This window comes from Phascolarctos cinereus, unplaced genomic scaffold (genome assembly GCF_003287225.1).
Source record: "Phascolarctos cinereus isolate Bilbo 61053 unplaced genomic scaffold, phaCin_HiC Scaffold_5;HRSCAF=322, whole genome shotgun sequence".
Classification (NCBI taxonomy): Eukaryota; Metazoa; Chordata; class Mammalia; order Diprotodontia; family Phascolarctidae; genus Phascolarctos; species Phascolarctos cinereus.
The window spans coordinates 441,852,913-441,869,392 of NW_027555958.1; the positions used below are offsets into that span (position 1 = coordinate 441,852,913).

The 16,480-nt window shown below is 37.0% G+C and overlaps 1 protein-coding gene across 1 annotated transcript in view; it reads left to right on the forward strand.

Moving 5' to 3' along the window:
• LOC110209985 (DBIRD complex subunit ZNF326-like) overlaps positions 1 to 16,480 on the forward strand; it is a 36,973-nt gene that overhangs the window by 8,734 nt on the left and 11,759 nt on the right. Inside the window, 7 exon segments of the mRNA XM_020988791.2 lie at positions 5,374 to 5,409; positions 5,499 to 5,604; positions 7,863 to 8,268; positions 10,953 to 11,148; positions 13,735 to 13,843; positions 15,527 to 15,600; positions 15,603 to 15,673. Coding sequence (XP_020844450.1) covers positions 5,374 to 5,409; positions 5,499 to 5,604; positions 7,863 to 8,268; positions 10,953 to 11,148; positions 13,735 to 13,843; positions 15,527 to 15,600; positions 15,603 to 15,673 — 998 coding nt within the window.

A 16,480-nucleotide genomic window follows, 5' to 3' on the forward strand; every position in this document is an offset into this window, starting at 1 on the left:
TTTTCTTAGTTTCTTTAAAGATGTTGCTTATTCTTGGTCTCTCTGCAGCCTTATATGATGTCAATCACTATTTCCCCCTAGATATTCTCCTCTATGATGTTTTTATGACACTGCACTTTGCTGGTTCTCCAACCTGTCTGACTACTCCTTCTCAGTGACCTTTGCTTAATATTCATCCAGGTCATGCCCCCTAACCATTGGTGTCCCCAAAGGACTTCTCTTTTTGTTCTGTACTGTCTTATTTGGTGATCTCTTCAGCTCGCATGAGTTCAGTTATCATCTTTATTAAGATTAAGATATACATCTTAAAGCATAAACCTAAAGCATAGGTCTGAACACTCCCTCTGCTAAACGGTCTCCTGTGGCTTACAGTTACCTGCAAGATGAAGTATTATGGAATTCTCTTTTATCATTTAAAGCTCTTCACAAAGGGCCCACCTCCTACCTTTCCAGTTTTCTTCAACTTCAATCCCCTCTTGCTGTCTGAATCTAACTACTGGTCCTTTTGTTATTCCTCCTAGGAGACATTCTGATTCTATCCCTTATATCTACCTTTGTCTTCACTTCTGGGTAGAAATGTTTTCATCTTAAAAGAGGACGGAGAGGACAGGACAATGCCTCATCCTAAGAGACAAAATTGGTAATGGTAGGGCAATGCTTAATCCTAAGAGACAAAATTGGTAATGGTATAATTTCAGGCATCAGTGACATTGTAGGGAGATTTTTCTCTTTTTGGCAGGCTGTTACCCTCCTGGCACCATATAGATGGCCTTTCACTGTCTGTTGTTAGAGAGTATCCCTGCATTATAGGTTGAGCTTCATAATTCTTGTTAACAGGTCAGTGGATATCTTGGGTTTTGAATTTAGTATTTTTGTATTTGATAGTTTTAAACAGCAGGATCTAGTTTCAAAGCCCTGATCTTCTGTTACTAGCTGTGTGGCCTTGTGAAGATTATTTATCCTGGGTTTTAGAGTTCTTGTATGTGAAATGAGTATATTGGACTAGATCAGAGTTGTCAAAACTCCTGAGTGCTGCCCAAACTAGATTAAAATGTAATTGGGAAATGTTTAACACAATAAATAAGAATACAATACAACAGAATGTTAATTTATTGTTTTTGAGTCAATATGTGGGGTAGCAGAGATCTGTTTCCATTTGAGTTTGACACCACTGAATTAGATAAATCATTTCTAAGGCCTCCTCTACCTTAAAACTTGTGATCCTGTGAATTGGTTTATTTTCTTGAGTAATAGATTAATGGACATATTGCTAAAATTTAGAGTATAAGTAATTAAATTAGCATTATGTTATGCTTAGCTTTTTTATTATCCTCTTTTCTACCTCTCTGCAAGTGTTGCTACAGAAGTAGGACTGAGAGTCATTTAGTATTTTGTTTTGTGTTGTGAGTTGTCACGGTCGCCAGATTCTTTACCATCTACTGGTCATTAGCCCTCTCTAGTTAGTTAGGCTGGCTGATCTTTTAGATCAAGACAATCTGTTACTGGGGCTGTATGTGAAATCTTTTCCAGCTTGGTAGAGCCTGCCGTAATTTGTTGATATTCTACTTGGAAAACCTTTAAAGAACTTAGGAGTTGCCTCCGTGTTTCTGAGGCATCAAAGTAGGAATTCTGTGGAGTTGACAAGTGATGCATTGTGAACTCAATTTCCTCTTCTATCCATAAACTGAAAAACAAATAATTTTTACTTTTAAACCAGAAATGAGTTATCATTTTAGAATGAATTTCTTCAAAATAAACATCTTTTTCTCCTTGCACAAAGGTTAAAAATATGATCATTCATTAGGAAACATTTCCTGAGTGATTTATCCATGGATTTTGTAAAGTGAAATGTAGAACTTTTTTAGGGGGAAAAAGGTTGATTTTTTTTTTTGGCAGGGGCAGTTTTGAGTAATTAGAATCTAAGGTTTATAAAAATAGGATTCTGTTCATTAAAAAAACCTATCTATTTGTTGTGTGCTGCTTTCTAGTTAGGGAGCTTATCAGAGCTGGAAGGCACCTTAGAGATCATTTAGCCCAACACAAAACCCTGAACTATATTAATTCCTACAATAGAGGAAACATTTTGCTTCGAGCTCAGTTTTCTTCAGTTGTTGGGGATTAATCTTGGGATTGAATATTAGCTAGAAAAGAAGATGGATGGAAACAGTGTGTAAAACTTTTTTACAAGTTTGCAAGCATATATATAACATCCTATGCATAATGATTAGAAATTACAAATCTCCATTGAAGATGAAATGCTTGAATATCAATATAAAATAAACATTTGTTTTTTGTTTATAAAAATAATTTTAATAGAAATCATCTGATTAAAAAATTTAAAACCCAATATTTTATTTAATAAATTATTGCTACTTTCAGTATAACTTTGATAATATGTGAGTAGGTAAAAACCAAAGAAACTCTGCCTTATAAATGACCCATTGCACACAAACCATAGAGATATATTTTTGTTAGTAGGTTATATGGCACAGTGGGCAGACTATTGAATTCTTGTCTTAAGACCTAGATTTCTAGTACCCTTTCCACTGTTTACTGGACTTGGGCAAGCTACTTAACCACTCAGTTTCTGTTTCTTCATCTGTAAAATGGGGATAATACTACTGGCACCCTCCTTTATAGGCTGGTGGTTAGATGAAAATGAGGTAATTATATGATAGTGTTCCATAAATTGTAAAAATCTGTGCTTAAGTTATAGAAATTATTATGTCACATAAATCTGTTATTAATGAAATTAGCCCTCTTACCTCGTATAGCAAACAGTGCTGATATTTCTATAGCACTTTTCAAGTTTGCCAAGTGTTATGTTAGTACAGTGTATGCAGATTGTAGTAGGTGCTTAAGAAGTGCACGTAGATGTGATTTAGCTTTTTTTGTTCTCATTTGAGCCTCCTAACAACTGAGATTGGTGTTACAGGTATTATTACCCCCAAATTCAGATGAGAAAACAAGCCTAAATAGATTTTAGGTGACTTGTGTAGAATCAACACAGCTTAGAGTCAAGCATGGTGGTTTAAACCTTACTGTTCTTCCTTACTCCTTGTTTAACCCTCTAGTCCAGTTGTGTCAAACTCAAATTGAAATAAGGGCCATCAAGACTGCGTGTTGATTTGTAATACCACGTAGTAACATTATCTATGTTCTATTTCATTTTCATTAATATTTCCCAATTATATTTTAATCTGGCTCTGGCCACACTCCTCGTCTTTGGCATCTGCTCTATTATGTCACACTTTCTGAACCAAAAAAGAACAGGATTAGGGTACTTAAGAGATGCTGGGGATTATTATTTTGTCCTAAATTGAAGTTCTATAACAGCACCTTGAGGACAGATGCAGGCAGTTAAGTTTTCAACTTTTACTTCCCTCAGAATTTTTTTTCACATTATTTATTTATTTTTAGTTTTCAATATTCATTTCCATGAGATTTTGAGTTCCAAATTTTCTCCACATCTCTCACCCCCCTCCACCCCAAGATGGCATGCAATTTGGTATAGGCTCTACACATGCATTCATAGTGGACCGATATTCATGTTAGTCATGTTGTAAAGAAGAATTAGAACCAATGGGAGAAACCACGAGAAAGAAGAAACAAAAAGGAAAAAAGAGAGAGAGAGAGCAAATAATGTGCTTCGATCTGCAGTCAGAGTCCATAGTTTGTGGATGCGGACAGCATTTTCCATGGTGAATCTTTTGGATTGTCTTAGATCCTTGCCAGATGCAGGCAGTTTAAAGTGGAACTAGAAGACGCTATGTGGACTTGAGTTGGTCTGTCTGTCCCACTTCTACTTGTTTCTGAAACACCTTCCCTCCCCCATGTAACTGGAGCTAGCTCCAAGAATATTCTTTGAAGTGAAATGCAGAACTTTTTGTAGGGGAAAAAAGGTTGATTTTTTTTTGTCAGAGGCAGTTTTGAATAATCAGAAAGTAAGATTTATAATAGGATTTTTTTTTCTCTTTTAAAAAACCTGCATGTTTGTCTTGTTTGTGCCACTCTCTAGTAGGGGAGGATTAAAAACATATTTTAGGCAGTGACTAATCTCTTTTGCATTTGGCAAGTATGTGAAGCTGAAAATTGTCTATTGCTTCTTTTTTTCATTTTTTTTCTTTAAATGGAGTTTTAATTTAAATAATGATTTCAAACATGGTATCTTATTCATTATACTTCTTCTCAGGGTCAGAGGTGGGTTTCAGTAGTATTCTGTTCTCTTGCACTCCTTGGAAGCTCTGCTTTGAATCGTCATCATCACCACCATCATCATAACTAACATTTATATAGTGGCTGAGCCCTTTATAATTATTATCCCATTTGATCCTCATAACAACTCTGGAAGGTAGATGTTGTTATCCCCATTTTACAGGTGAGGAAATTGAGGTATACCGAAATGAAATGACTTGTCCAGGGTCATATAGCTAGTAAGCTTTTGCGTTTGGATTTGATCTCAGATGTTCCTGACTCAGGCCTGGTGCTCTATCCACTGCACCACCTAATTACGTCAGGGTATGGTCTGCCAACCTCTTGGGGTCCCTGAGATCCTGGGGTTCCTGGGTTCAGGATTTCAGGGGTTCCAATAATTATGAAAATTGTTATTTACATGATGATATGAGATATTTTCATTTCTAATATAGTAAATGATGATATAACCTACATAAATAAAAATTCTTTGGGAGTCCTCAGTAATTTTTGAGAATGTAAAAGGGGTCTGAGACCAAAAAGTGAATTGCTTCTTCAGTCTGTTGTGGAATCTTATTAAGATAACTTCATTGCTAAGAATCCCATTCTCAATATGTAGAATTTAGAGATAATAGATGATGAAAGTTGTGACTTTTGCCTGAAAGAAGGTTTCCTGAATATTTGAGTCATGACAGTTTGAATTGTTTTAAGCAAACCATAAAGTAAAGAGAAAGCATGGATAGCTCTTGGGACAGTTTCTTTTACAGACAGAAAAATTGTTTAGGAAATTCTGATGGAGCTATTTTTCTTTGTTTAATTTGTCTTAAATTTTTTTTTAAGGCAGTTGGGGTTAAGTGACTTGCCCAGGGTCACATAGCTAGTAAGTGTGAAGTGTTTGGTCTGAGACTGGATTTGAACTCAGGTCCTCCTGACTTCAGGGCCGGTGCTCTATCCACTATGCCACCTAGCTGCTCCATGCTTTTTTTTTTTTTATTGCTTGTCAGCACGCTAGGGTTGAGCTTTACGCTTTTAATTTTTGAAATTAATAGCAGTATAATGAGCTCCAGGGTCAGATGCAAAGAACAGCTCATTTTGTGCAGGTCTTGAATTTGTTTCAGAGTTCTGAAAACAAAGTCTTGCCTTTAGAGTGAACAGTACTGACTTTTTTTTCCCCTCTTTTAGGAATAAATCGGGATTATGGCCATGGATTTTATGGAGGTCGGATATTTAAAGTTATTTATCTAAAATTTCTTCATTTGAGTGCCAGTAAAGGTGAGCTTACTTTAGTTTCTTTTTAATTTTTATAGGGATGGATCGTGACTATGGCCATGGCTCCTATGGGGGTCCAAGATCCATGGATTCCTACCTAAACCAGTCATATGACATGGACAGTCATAGTGGTGGTGGTGGCAGGTAATTCACTTAATCATTTGACCAAATGATTCAGCAGCTTAATTTAAGATCCAGAATAAATTCTTTTAACTTAAGTGTTCCATAGGTATATTGTCTGATACTGGTTATCAACAAATTGGCATTAAATTGAAAACTTATTATAAATATCTAAAAGGTGTAATGAGTAAAAAAAAATAATTGGCAGATAGAATCAAACCTTTTGTTTCTGGGAAATCCTAAATAACTAAAAAATAGGAATGTTTATAAAATATTTTAATGTCTTTCTAAATTAGAACTTAATTTTAATCATTGTCTACTTATCAAACCAAGTGCTAGCTTGCTTTTAAACATTATATATTTATCAAACCAAGTGCCACAGTCAGCTGTGATCAAAGATAATTTTGGTCCTTTTATTACTGGCATTAATATTTTTTGAAGCTTTGTAAATTATTTTTCTCAATCTACTCTTAAGTGGGAAAAGCAGCAAAGAAATTTTAACTAGTATGATTTTAAGTCACTTTGGTAGTATTCCACATCTAAGGAACATTTAAGATAGCTGCTCGTATTCTTTTGATTTTAATGTATAATTACAAGATTATGTTGTAATATTAAACTTTTTCTTTAAATCATATCCAGGTTATTTTATTGGTAGGTACTGCTTACACCAAAAATGCAGAAGCTTAATGATAAATAGCATACTTGCTTGTTTTTAATTTAGGTACAGTGTTATTTATATTAAATGTTGCTACTATGTAAGGCCTAAGCTTTAGTTGACCACCTGCAAGGTTGAGATTAATCATATTCTGGAAAAAAGGGATCTGCTGTCCCTTAAGGCACAAAAAATCCTATTGTATATAAGTAAAAGTAGGTAGGAGGAAAGGGAAACTGATCTCCTCATTCCCAAATTGAAGGGTCTGGGTTCCTTAGCAGTGGAGTGGGTTGGTATTCACTTTCCCCCTGATGCTTAATGTGTGCTTCCTCTTAGTGTTTGACAGTTGTCACTTCTGTTTAAGGGGAAAATACATACTTTTTTGTACTTGCTAGGTTTCTGAAGTAAATAGTACCTTCCATTTAGTAATCTGTAAATGATTGAAATAATGTATCATGCTTTAATGTTTTAAAATGTCCATGATTACCATATTGCTTTGAAAATATGCATAGACTATTTCTGTAGACATTTTTGTGTTGTTTTTGCATTGTAACTTGGGGCTTTTCTTTATAAAACTAACTTCTGAATAAAATATCAAGCAGTACTTGTAAATCATGTTTCAAATACAAGTTTATTGGCAGTTAGTTTGATTGTATAAATATGAGTGATTTGTAAGTCTAGATTTGTATGACCAAAAAGGGCTTTTTGGGGGCGGTTGATTTCTGTTGAATTTCTCTTCATTAAAAACAGAAGAGATTATGTGCTCCTTTCCTTAGGGCAGTTTCAGGGGATTGTAATTTTTTTTTTTGTCTTGTCCAGCAAATTATTTTTGAAGTAATTGATGGTATGTATTGTCATCATCCACAATGCATAGCCTTTCCCATCTGCCTTGAAATTTCCTAGGTAGAGGGCATAGGGCATAGGGCATGTATTGGAGATAGATGTCATTTTTCAGTCCTGTATCATGTGCCCTAGTCCTTTTGAATTTATTAGACTTAGTAGTCTTCAAGTGGGAAGAGGCTAAGGATTGATTCTTGACCTTGACCTTGACGATTGGCAGATTGTTACAATTTGTTAAGAGGGATAGCATACATAATTTTAGACTCTTGAGAGGCAATCATATAGTTTGTTGACATAGACTTTTAGCGTGCATAAGGTTCAGTTCTGTTTCTAAATAGCCTATGTCTGTGTAGCCCAGGATAGTTTCCCAATTGAAAATTCAGGTGGTGTAAATGCTGTGTATGTTTCAATGTTAGGTATGAGTTCAAAGAAGAATTAACTGAGTATCTGGTGAACTTTAGCAGGTGACTTTTTTTTTCTTGAGACTAGGGCTGGGCTTAAGTAATGATAGGGAAACATTTTCTTTTGAGTAGAAAAGTCACTGAGAAGTAGATGCATCAAGCTAAGGCTTCTTAAACTTGACTCTTAGAAATTGGCTCAGATAGCTTTCTATCTGGTCATGTGCCAAATTGCCCAGCCCTAATCCTGTTGAAACAAAACCAGAATTGTACAAATCAATATAGCATAACTGAATTTTAGTTGATAAATGTCAGCTGATAATTTGTCTTTTGAAATGTCTAATATTAGTAAGCTTACCTTTTTTTTTTCCCTCACTGTGCAACTTTTCCAGGTTTGGACCTTATGAGTCTTCGACTTCCGGGTCTTCTCTGGGTGGGCGAGATCTGTACAGATCTGGCTATGATTTTAATGAACCCGAACAAAGCCGCTTCGGAGGTAGTTATGGTGGTCGATTTGAGAGCTCCTACCGGAATAGCCTTGACTCTTTCGGAGGTAGAAACCAGGGCGGGTCTAGCTGGGAAGCACCTTACTCCCGTTCAAAATTGAGGCCTGGGTTTATGGAGGACAGAGGAAGAGAGAATTACTCTTCCTACAGCAGTTCTTCTTCACCCCATATGCAGCCTGCACCTGTAGGCTCTCGGGGCAGAGGAACGCCTGCTTATCCTGAAAGTACGTTTGGAAGCAGAAACTATGATGCTTTTGGAGGACCATCAACAGGCAGAGGCCGAGGCCGAGGAGTAAGTACAACAGAATCTTTTCAGATTCTTTTTGCTAGTCACTTTGTAAACCCTTTCCAGACCCTAGTTTTAACGTGGCTCCCACACTGCTTTCATCCCACTGTACTTTGACCAAGCACAAGCTGAGTTGTAAACAAGTTCTTCTTAAGTTGACCAAGTGTGTTTGAAAATGAATGTGGCGGTAGGGGAGGAGTGGTTCATAAAGCTTACCAAATAAATCCTTTTATTGGAAAGGTGAGGATGATACAGGTTTGGGCTAAAAGGGGTTGAAAGGAGTTGCATTTTCCTTGTAAACACGAGCGTTTTTGCTGGTGTGATATTCTTGGATTACTGTAAAGGGTAACTCTGAAACCTTTTAAGGTTTTGAGTTAGGTTAAAGGTGCAATGTATGACCCAAAAAAGTTTTGCTGATAATCTCTGGCAAGCATGATTCTCAACACAGTCCACATCAAACAATAAAGACTAAAAGTTGGAAGCATTTCCTTTTTGCTTAATCATATTTCTTCTGCATTGGGGCGGGGTGGGGGTGGGGTGCTTGGAGAAGATGTGTAAAATGGGTTGTATGATACAGTTGTTTGTTCAGTTTTAATTCTTGGATGCATAGGTCGATTTCCCCCATATAACTAGTTTTACCACTGAGGATTAGTTTCTTACATATTTTGATTGTTTTAATGTAATCGTATTTTACAGTAAAAAACATGCATAGGGCAGCTAGGTGGTTCAGTGGATAGAGCACCAGGCCTGGATTCAGGGAGACCTGAATTTAAATTCGGCCTGAGACACTTACTAGTTATGTGACCCTAGGCAAGTCACTTAACCCTGTTTGCCTCAGGTCTTCATCTGTTAAATGAGCTGGAGAAGGAAATGACAAACCATTCTGATATCATTGGTAAGGAAACCCAAATAGGGTCATAAAGAGTTGGACATGATTGAAAACGACTGAACGATAAAAAAAAAAAAACCCAAAATGTTGTGCTTTAACATTTAAATGAGTGCATTTTACTTGGTCTCCCGATTATTTAATTTCAAAATATAAAACTTAAAAGTTTTTTTTTATTACTTATGCCTGTATTCAAAAGTAACTTGATTGATGAGAAATTTTTTATAGTAAGTATGTAGATTTGGGGAAGTAAGTATAAAATTGGGGGTTATATTATGGTTTGGTCATGTAAGAATATTGTATCTTTGTCATTGTCTTTTTTTCCCCGAAGAAGACAATTTTGAGCAGTTATATAGATTTGCTTGTATTAAATACCCAATGGTACTTTAATAAAACTTGGTGATTTTATGTAGAAATTTTGCATTTATAACAGTTAACTACTATTATGTAAAATGCATTGCACCTTTAATGGGTAATCAATGGAGTTTTTTTTTTAATCATGAACCTGTAAGTCATCTTGGAAACTTTATTCATTGATTAATTAGGTTAGATATAGTTCACATGCATAACATGCAGTTGTAAACAATGTAGTTCTGTTTCATGTACCATTCCATTTTGTAAATAAGAGGAATTGAAAATAGTTGGGATTTTAGATGTTAGATTTGAAAAATGAAAGTCACTAACTTTACAAAACTTGTGTTAAAAATTGTAGAACATTGAGAATATTTTCTGTGTGGTTTGGTTTTTTATTTTAAATAGGTTTTTTGATGGGATTTTATTTTAAAAATAATACTTTTAAGAGACATCAGTTTTGTTTTCATGGCAGTGAAACAGACATTTCTGCTCTTTGGATTCACCAATCTAGTCTGAATGGGCTTTCTTTCTTCCCTTCTCTTGATGAATTAAATAAACCAATAAGACTTTCCTTTTTTCCCCCATAGCACTTGTACAGTTCCCACTGATTTCTTCTCTTCAGATTACTCCTGTGTTTTGTATTTGAAGGTTGTAGTGGTTTAAATAAAATTCTGTGAGGCATTTGGCCTCTGGGGGTTTTGGTAGTGACTAGAGAAGGGGAAGGGAAAGGAAGAACAAAGTAGTTGGATTTTGTTCATCTGTAACCTTTTTTCTACATGATATTGCAGTTAAGATTCTGTTTTCCAGGTGAGGAATGCTCGTCGAGTAGATGAGCTATGATTCAATGCTGAATTTAGAGGGTAGTAAATGATCCTGCTTTAAATATGCATGATGCTAGGCTGGTTGCTTAGCCTTCTGGATCTCAGTCTTTTCATGTGTAAAACGGGGGTATGGGAAGAGGTGTTGGACTAGATTGTATCTGGAGTCCCTTTCAGCTCTGAATCTTTAGCCTATGAAGATTCTTGTGGATTTTAACACCTTTTTTTCTTTCATAAAGCTACAAACACAAACACCTTTTTTCCTTGGTTAAAGGCAGAAATTTTAGCAAAGTAAAGATTCACTGTAAGTTAGTTTCTTGAGATACTTCATTTGGGAACTCTGAAGAGGAGTTGTCAGAGAGAGTTGTACAAGTTTTCGCCTTTTGATAGGCATGTTCACGATCTGGAGTAATCGTTGTGTATAGGTAGGAAATACCCATATTTGCTCGACTGGTGGTGAAAATATATGCAGATGCATTGAATGTTTTTCCTGGGTGCTGCATATGTCAGAATATGCATTCTGGGGAATTTTCAGGAGCAAACAAAAGAATAGGAAATGTGTAGCTTGTTTGTGAACTGATGCTTTTGTATTTGGTAATTTCCTAATAATTATCGATTTCACAAATTGACAGCATATGGGCGATTTTGGAGGCAAGCGTAGGCCTGGAATTGTTGAAGACTATCATAACAAACCCAGTAACGTAGCAGTGGCTGCAAGAGGAATCAAGAGAAAACTGGGGCAGCCGCCTAATAAGCCTGGAGGGACATTTCTCAAGAAACTCAAGCTGACAAAAGTGATTGAGAAGATAAACCAGAAGAAATCACCTAGTAAGTAGTAAAGGGAAGTTATCCCTTAGGCCTTCTTATTTTTACAAGAGGTTCCCCCCCTCCCCCAATGTTTTCTACCTTGGGTTGCAGAAAAATTTTATGTAGAAAATTGAGTTGTCTTATTCAGTACTGATTGTTGAAATTTAGTTCTTAAACTTGACAAGTACTTAAGATTTCTAAAAGATTTTCTGTTTTTCTGTTACAAAATTACAATGGATTTGAATTGGTCTCAGTGAGTCTTGAGGGAGGTGTTTGCAGCAAATTAAGTTTAGCAAGCTTGATCTGTTTAGCTTTTTGGTTCTACCTAGTTTATGTATATTTGACTGTTCAGATGCAATAGAAAATATTTATTATCATGTTTTCATAGGTATTGTTCTGTATTATGGCCTAAAATTCTCAAGAGAAACATGACTTCCTTGACAATTTTTGTTTTGAAAGATTAGCTTTTTTACTTGAGGTATCAGTAGGGTTATCTCTGGACCATCCTTTTGATTGTGTATGCTCGATCGCTTTAATTAATTTGATGTAATATAAATTGTAGATTTACATTTACAATTTATATTTACCAAGCAAATAAAGAGCATTGAGGTATCATTCAAAACTTAGCATTTCTTATTCAATATTTACATTCATAAAACCTAAGTACATACATGAATTCTCATTTAGTGTAAATTATTCCTTTTTATGCTCTAGTATTTATTAAATTTTTTTTATTTCTTCCAAAAATGAGAAGATTAATCTGGATAGAAATAGTAATTTAATCAGTGGGAATGAATAAATATGGCAAAGAAGGAAGTGTAGAGAAAGAAGAAACATAGATCATTAGAGTATAGTCACATTAAGGAATTTTGCAATGGATATGGAGCCAGTGAATGATGTGTTAGAAAAGTAATCAAGATAGTTATGTTGTAGGTGTGGGTTGGTAAGAATATTGAATGCTTCAGAATCTTCGAGGAGAGTGAGTTCTTAGAGAAGGAAAGATTATTAAATTTGATATTTGAGATTTCAGTTTAGTTGGTTGGGGAAACCATCATCTTGTCAAGGGGTTATCACAATGTTGCCCCAGAGTATTAATTGCCAGGGGTTTGTTCAGAGAGGAAGACCACAAACTGAGTGCTAACTTCTTGGAAAAAGTTGAGGATAGTGGTGTAGCTTGGTAGTTAACAATAGCGTGGATGGATAGAATGGTTATTTAAATTGTCCAGGGGACCAAAGGTCATGATAAGGATGAAAAATAAGTTTGTGTAAATAAGAGAGAAGTTTAGAAAAGATATTGTGATCAAAGTATAGAATTTCAAGATTCTGGACCTCGAAGGTAGTGTAATTTCTTTCTTTTTTCTTTTTTTTTTGAATACATCATAGAAAGCTTTATTAGACCACAACTCTTGCAGAAGAAAACACAGCAAATCTTTTTTATTTCAATATGGTGTCACCTCGGGCTTCTTCCAATTTCTGCTGAGCCTTCTTCGTTTTTTCCTCCTTCTTTTTTTGCTCTGCTGCTAGCTTCTGTTTTTTTTTTCTGCCGGGGACTTTAGATAAGCGTAATGCTTCGAGCTGTAGACTATTCCCAAGAGCAGGGCTGAATACCGTCCCACCTGCAGGAGACACAGGGACGCAGATATGGGGATCAGTGGGAACCCCACGTGGACAAGGATGAGCCCTCATACATGGCCCCTCCCCACCCTCACCCCAAGTGGGGCCAGACACCTGAGGTGTTGGGGGCAGGGGGTAACCCTGGGCTGCGTCCAACCTTCCCGAGCCTCCTTCTCTTCCTCCATACCCTCATTCCTCGCAGAGGCCTGGGGTGAAGCCAAAGTGGAGATACACCTTGATCGAAGTAGTATAATTTCAAGATGTGAGTTTACCAGTGCCGTTGTTTGGTTCAAGTCTGATAGAGAAGGCGGCTTTTGGATTAGGCGTTTAGGTCATTTGTGATTTTTGAGAGAGCAGTTTTAGTAGAGTACGAAGGGTGGATTCCAGATTACAAGGGTACAAGAGAGATTTAAAGAAATGGAAATGTTGGGTGTAGATAGTTTTATTTTTCAGGAAGTTTAGCAGGGAAGGGGAGAAGGGAGATGAGATCTTAATAGTTGAAATAGAAGGGTCAGATGAAGGCTTTTTAGGATAGAAGAGACCTGAGCATGATGGTGAAGATGGCAAGAAGCCAGTGGTAAAGGAAGAGGCTGAAGATATAGGAGGGTAATTTTTGGAGCAAACGTTGGGTGAAGATCACAGAATCTCAGAGTTGGATGGAATCTTAGATGGCATAGTTGTTTAGGAATCAGCAATTACACTTCCCAGATTTTAGTATCCGGGTACATAGTTCATTGATCAGCGTGGCCACTTGAACTTAAAATTGGCTGCGTGTTCACTTCCTCTCTCTCTGTTGATACCAGCTCCCTGTTAGCCATTTTGTTATTTGTACTCCAGTCCAAAGTTTGTTCTTCTGGGCAGAGAAAATAGAAGCAAAGTAAGTTGAGTGGTTCTTCCTTCTCTACTCCTTCATCCTGTATTCCCTAGACAGCCATCTTTTACATTCTTTGATTTTCCACTGACTCAGTAGTTGTTATTCATATAATTTACTAGCAAAAATGGCTCCCAAAAGTGAAGAAGAGAAGCGACGAGTTGAAATACGAAGAGAGAAACAAAGGCGCAGAAGAGAGAAGATCAGCGAGAAGTATGGTGATGTATACAGGTTTGTGCTTAATGGAATAATATAATCAGACTTTGTTTAAGTAAACATTAAGTGCCTAATATGTAGGAGACATTATGCCAGGTGCCAGGAATATATAAAGGTAGTCTACATTTCAAAGAAACTGAGCAATGCCTCCATTATTCAGCATTTTCTGAAAATTTTAAACATGATTATGATGTAGGAAGGCACCTCAGAGGCCATGTAGGCCAATCCATACCTAACAAAAGAATCTCCTTTACAACATACCTGGGAAGTGATTATAGATGAATGAATAAAGAAGCATTTGTTAAGTGTATAATGTGTGCTAGGATGCTTGCTAGACCTTGGGAGAGATAGTCCCTTGCCTGAAGGCGCTAAGACCACACAAGCAGGGAAGCAGTGGCACTGGATTAGGTAGTCCCAGCAATGCTGGTGGAGTCCTAGGACTGCTGAGTGTCACATCCTTTCCATCAGCAGTGAGAGGCATTGTGGTGCATCTGGAGAAGATGCTCGGGCTTGGTGTCCAAGAGTGAGAGTTTATATCTTGGCTTGGTTGCTGCCTGCATCATTCCGGGGCAAGCCCTTCATCCTCTCTGAGCCTCATGTTCCTCATCTGTAGACCTTGTGAGCTCTACATCTGTGATCCTCTCATTTTGGTGGCTGTTCCCCAAGCAAGAGGTAGAAAGTGGGAAAGGGGCAGGTGCGTGGCCTAGAGGACGCATGGAAAGATGTCCCAAAATGTTGAGGTTAGACAAATAGGAGGCATGGTCTGGGACCATTAAGAGACAGTTGACTTGTGAGTTTGTATTCATTCACCCAAGTCACCTCCAGGATGGAGTCCCAAGGCTGAGTGGGTTAGGTCACCTGGGGAGGGAGGCAGGGTTTCAGGTCCAGAGAGAGGAGGTTGTGTTCAGGCAAGTGGGAGAGAAGATTGGCGGCAGCGAGGTGAATGGCAAGATGTCATTCAGCCATTACTGAAAGTTTCCAGGGAAGGGAAATTCTTTAGCTCCTGAGGCAACTCCTTCCACTTCTGGACAGATTTTATTACCTTCTAGTAAATTGTCATTTGGCCCCTTTATGCTTGGTTCCGTTAGAACCGTGATCCTAAGTTCTAGGATTATTTCAGAGGCTCTGAATAAATATCTGACTGAGGTGGACTCAGTGAGCCAGCAGTCATTCTGGAGCACCCTTTTTAAAGAAGGTTTCTAGTGTTCAGAGACATCCCAAGAAATGACTTATTTCTGAAACATGAGTGATGCCACTTTGGTCCAGATTCCCTAGAACTTTCCTTGATTCATTTAGAAGCTTAAGCATGAAATCGAAATTAGGGTGAAGAATTTGTTCTTGATAACCCAGTTAGAGAACTGAGGGTTCTGTAGTATAACCTTGGAAGTGGACATCTCTGGTCTTTGGCTTAACTCAGCAGCTCCGTACAGGGTTAGTTATGAGACTTTTCAGTCATGCATAGGTTGAGGGATACAGGCCAGAAATACTGAGTTGTTCAGTTACAATGGAGAAACCATAGGTGATGAACATTTCTTGACCTGGCTAACTGCTGTAAAAGTAGTATTGTTTCACCCTGCCTTCAAGTGGGATTTGAGAAAATTAATAATGCTTATGACATCAATTTCATTGGTACAGTCTTCAGAAATCTTAAGTATTATAATTTTCTTGAAATATTGCCTGATGTTTTTTTCCTCATAGGATGACATTTACATGTTCATTTTGCAAATTTCGAACATTTGAAGAAAAGGAAATTGAAGTTCATCTGGAAAGTTCTTTCACCAGGAAACCTTAGATTATATTCAGAAACAAACCAAATTTGATAAAATAGTTATGGAATTTTTGCATGTAAGTAGCTGTTTTCATAGTTATGAACACTTATTCTCTGATTAGAGTTAAGATAGAAGAAATAATATTTAATGATTAGATGCAGAATTCCAAAGAGGAAGACCTATGATCAGTACTTTCAGGTTATTACGCATTGAGTGTCTGTGAGGAAAGCATTCTCTTAGGGGATCAAAGATAAGGTTCAGATTAAAAGCTAAGCAAGATGTAAAGCAAGAGTAAACAAGGTGCTAGAGAGTAAGCAGGAGGCTGTGCCTGGTCTTTCGTTCATTAGTCAAGCCTTCATTAAGTGCTTACTATATGTCAGTCATTGTGCTATTTGATGGGGAAACAAATAGAATAATAAAGGAGGCCCTATCTTCAAAAAACTGCCCAAGTGTTTGGGGTTACCAGGCTGAAAGATGGGAAAAGGAATTTGTAATGGTGGTCCAGTCTTTGGGAAATTAGCTTTGAGTTAGGGGAACGGTAAATGCTGACTGAATAGTCTGTTCCTTCTAGCTTCTCTGTCCTTCTGCCCACTATGTTGGCATTTACTGGGCCTAAATACCATCTTTTCCCCTAGATTGCTTCCACAGAGCTTGAACCTTTATCTTCATGCTATCCTGTAATATATTGGTGGAAAGTCTTATCAACTCAAAGGTCTTTATATAGTGTGTGTTGGTTTCCTTGTCTTCTCTTTGGGCACATGGCCTGACAATCTGTGAGGTACTGGTAGCAACTTTGTTAATTCCATGAATCTTGGCATTTCTGGAGTATAAATTATTCTTGAATATCTATGATTAGTAGAAAGTATATGCAATATTTGGTGAG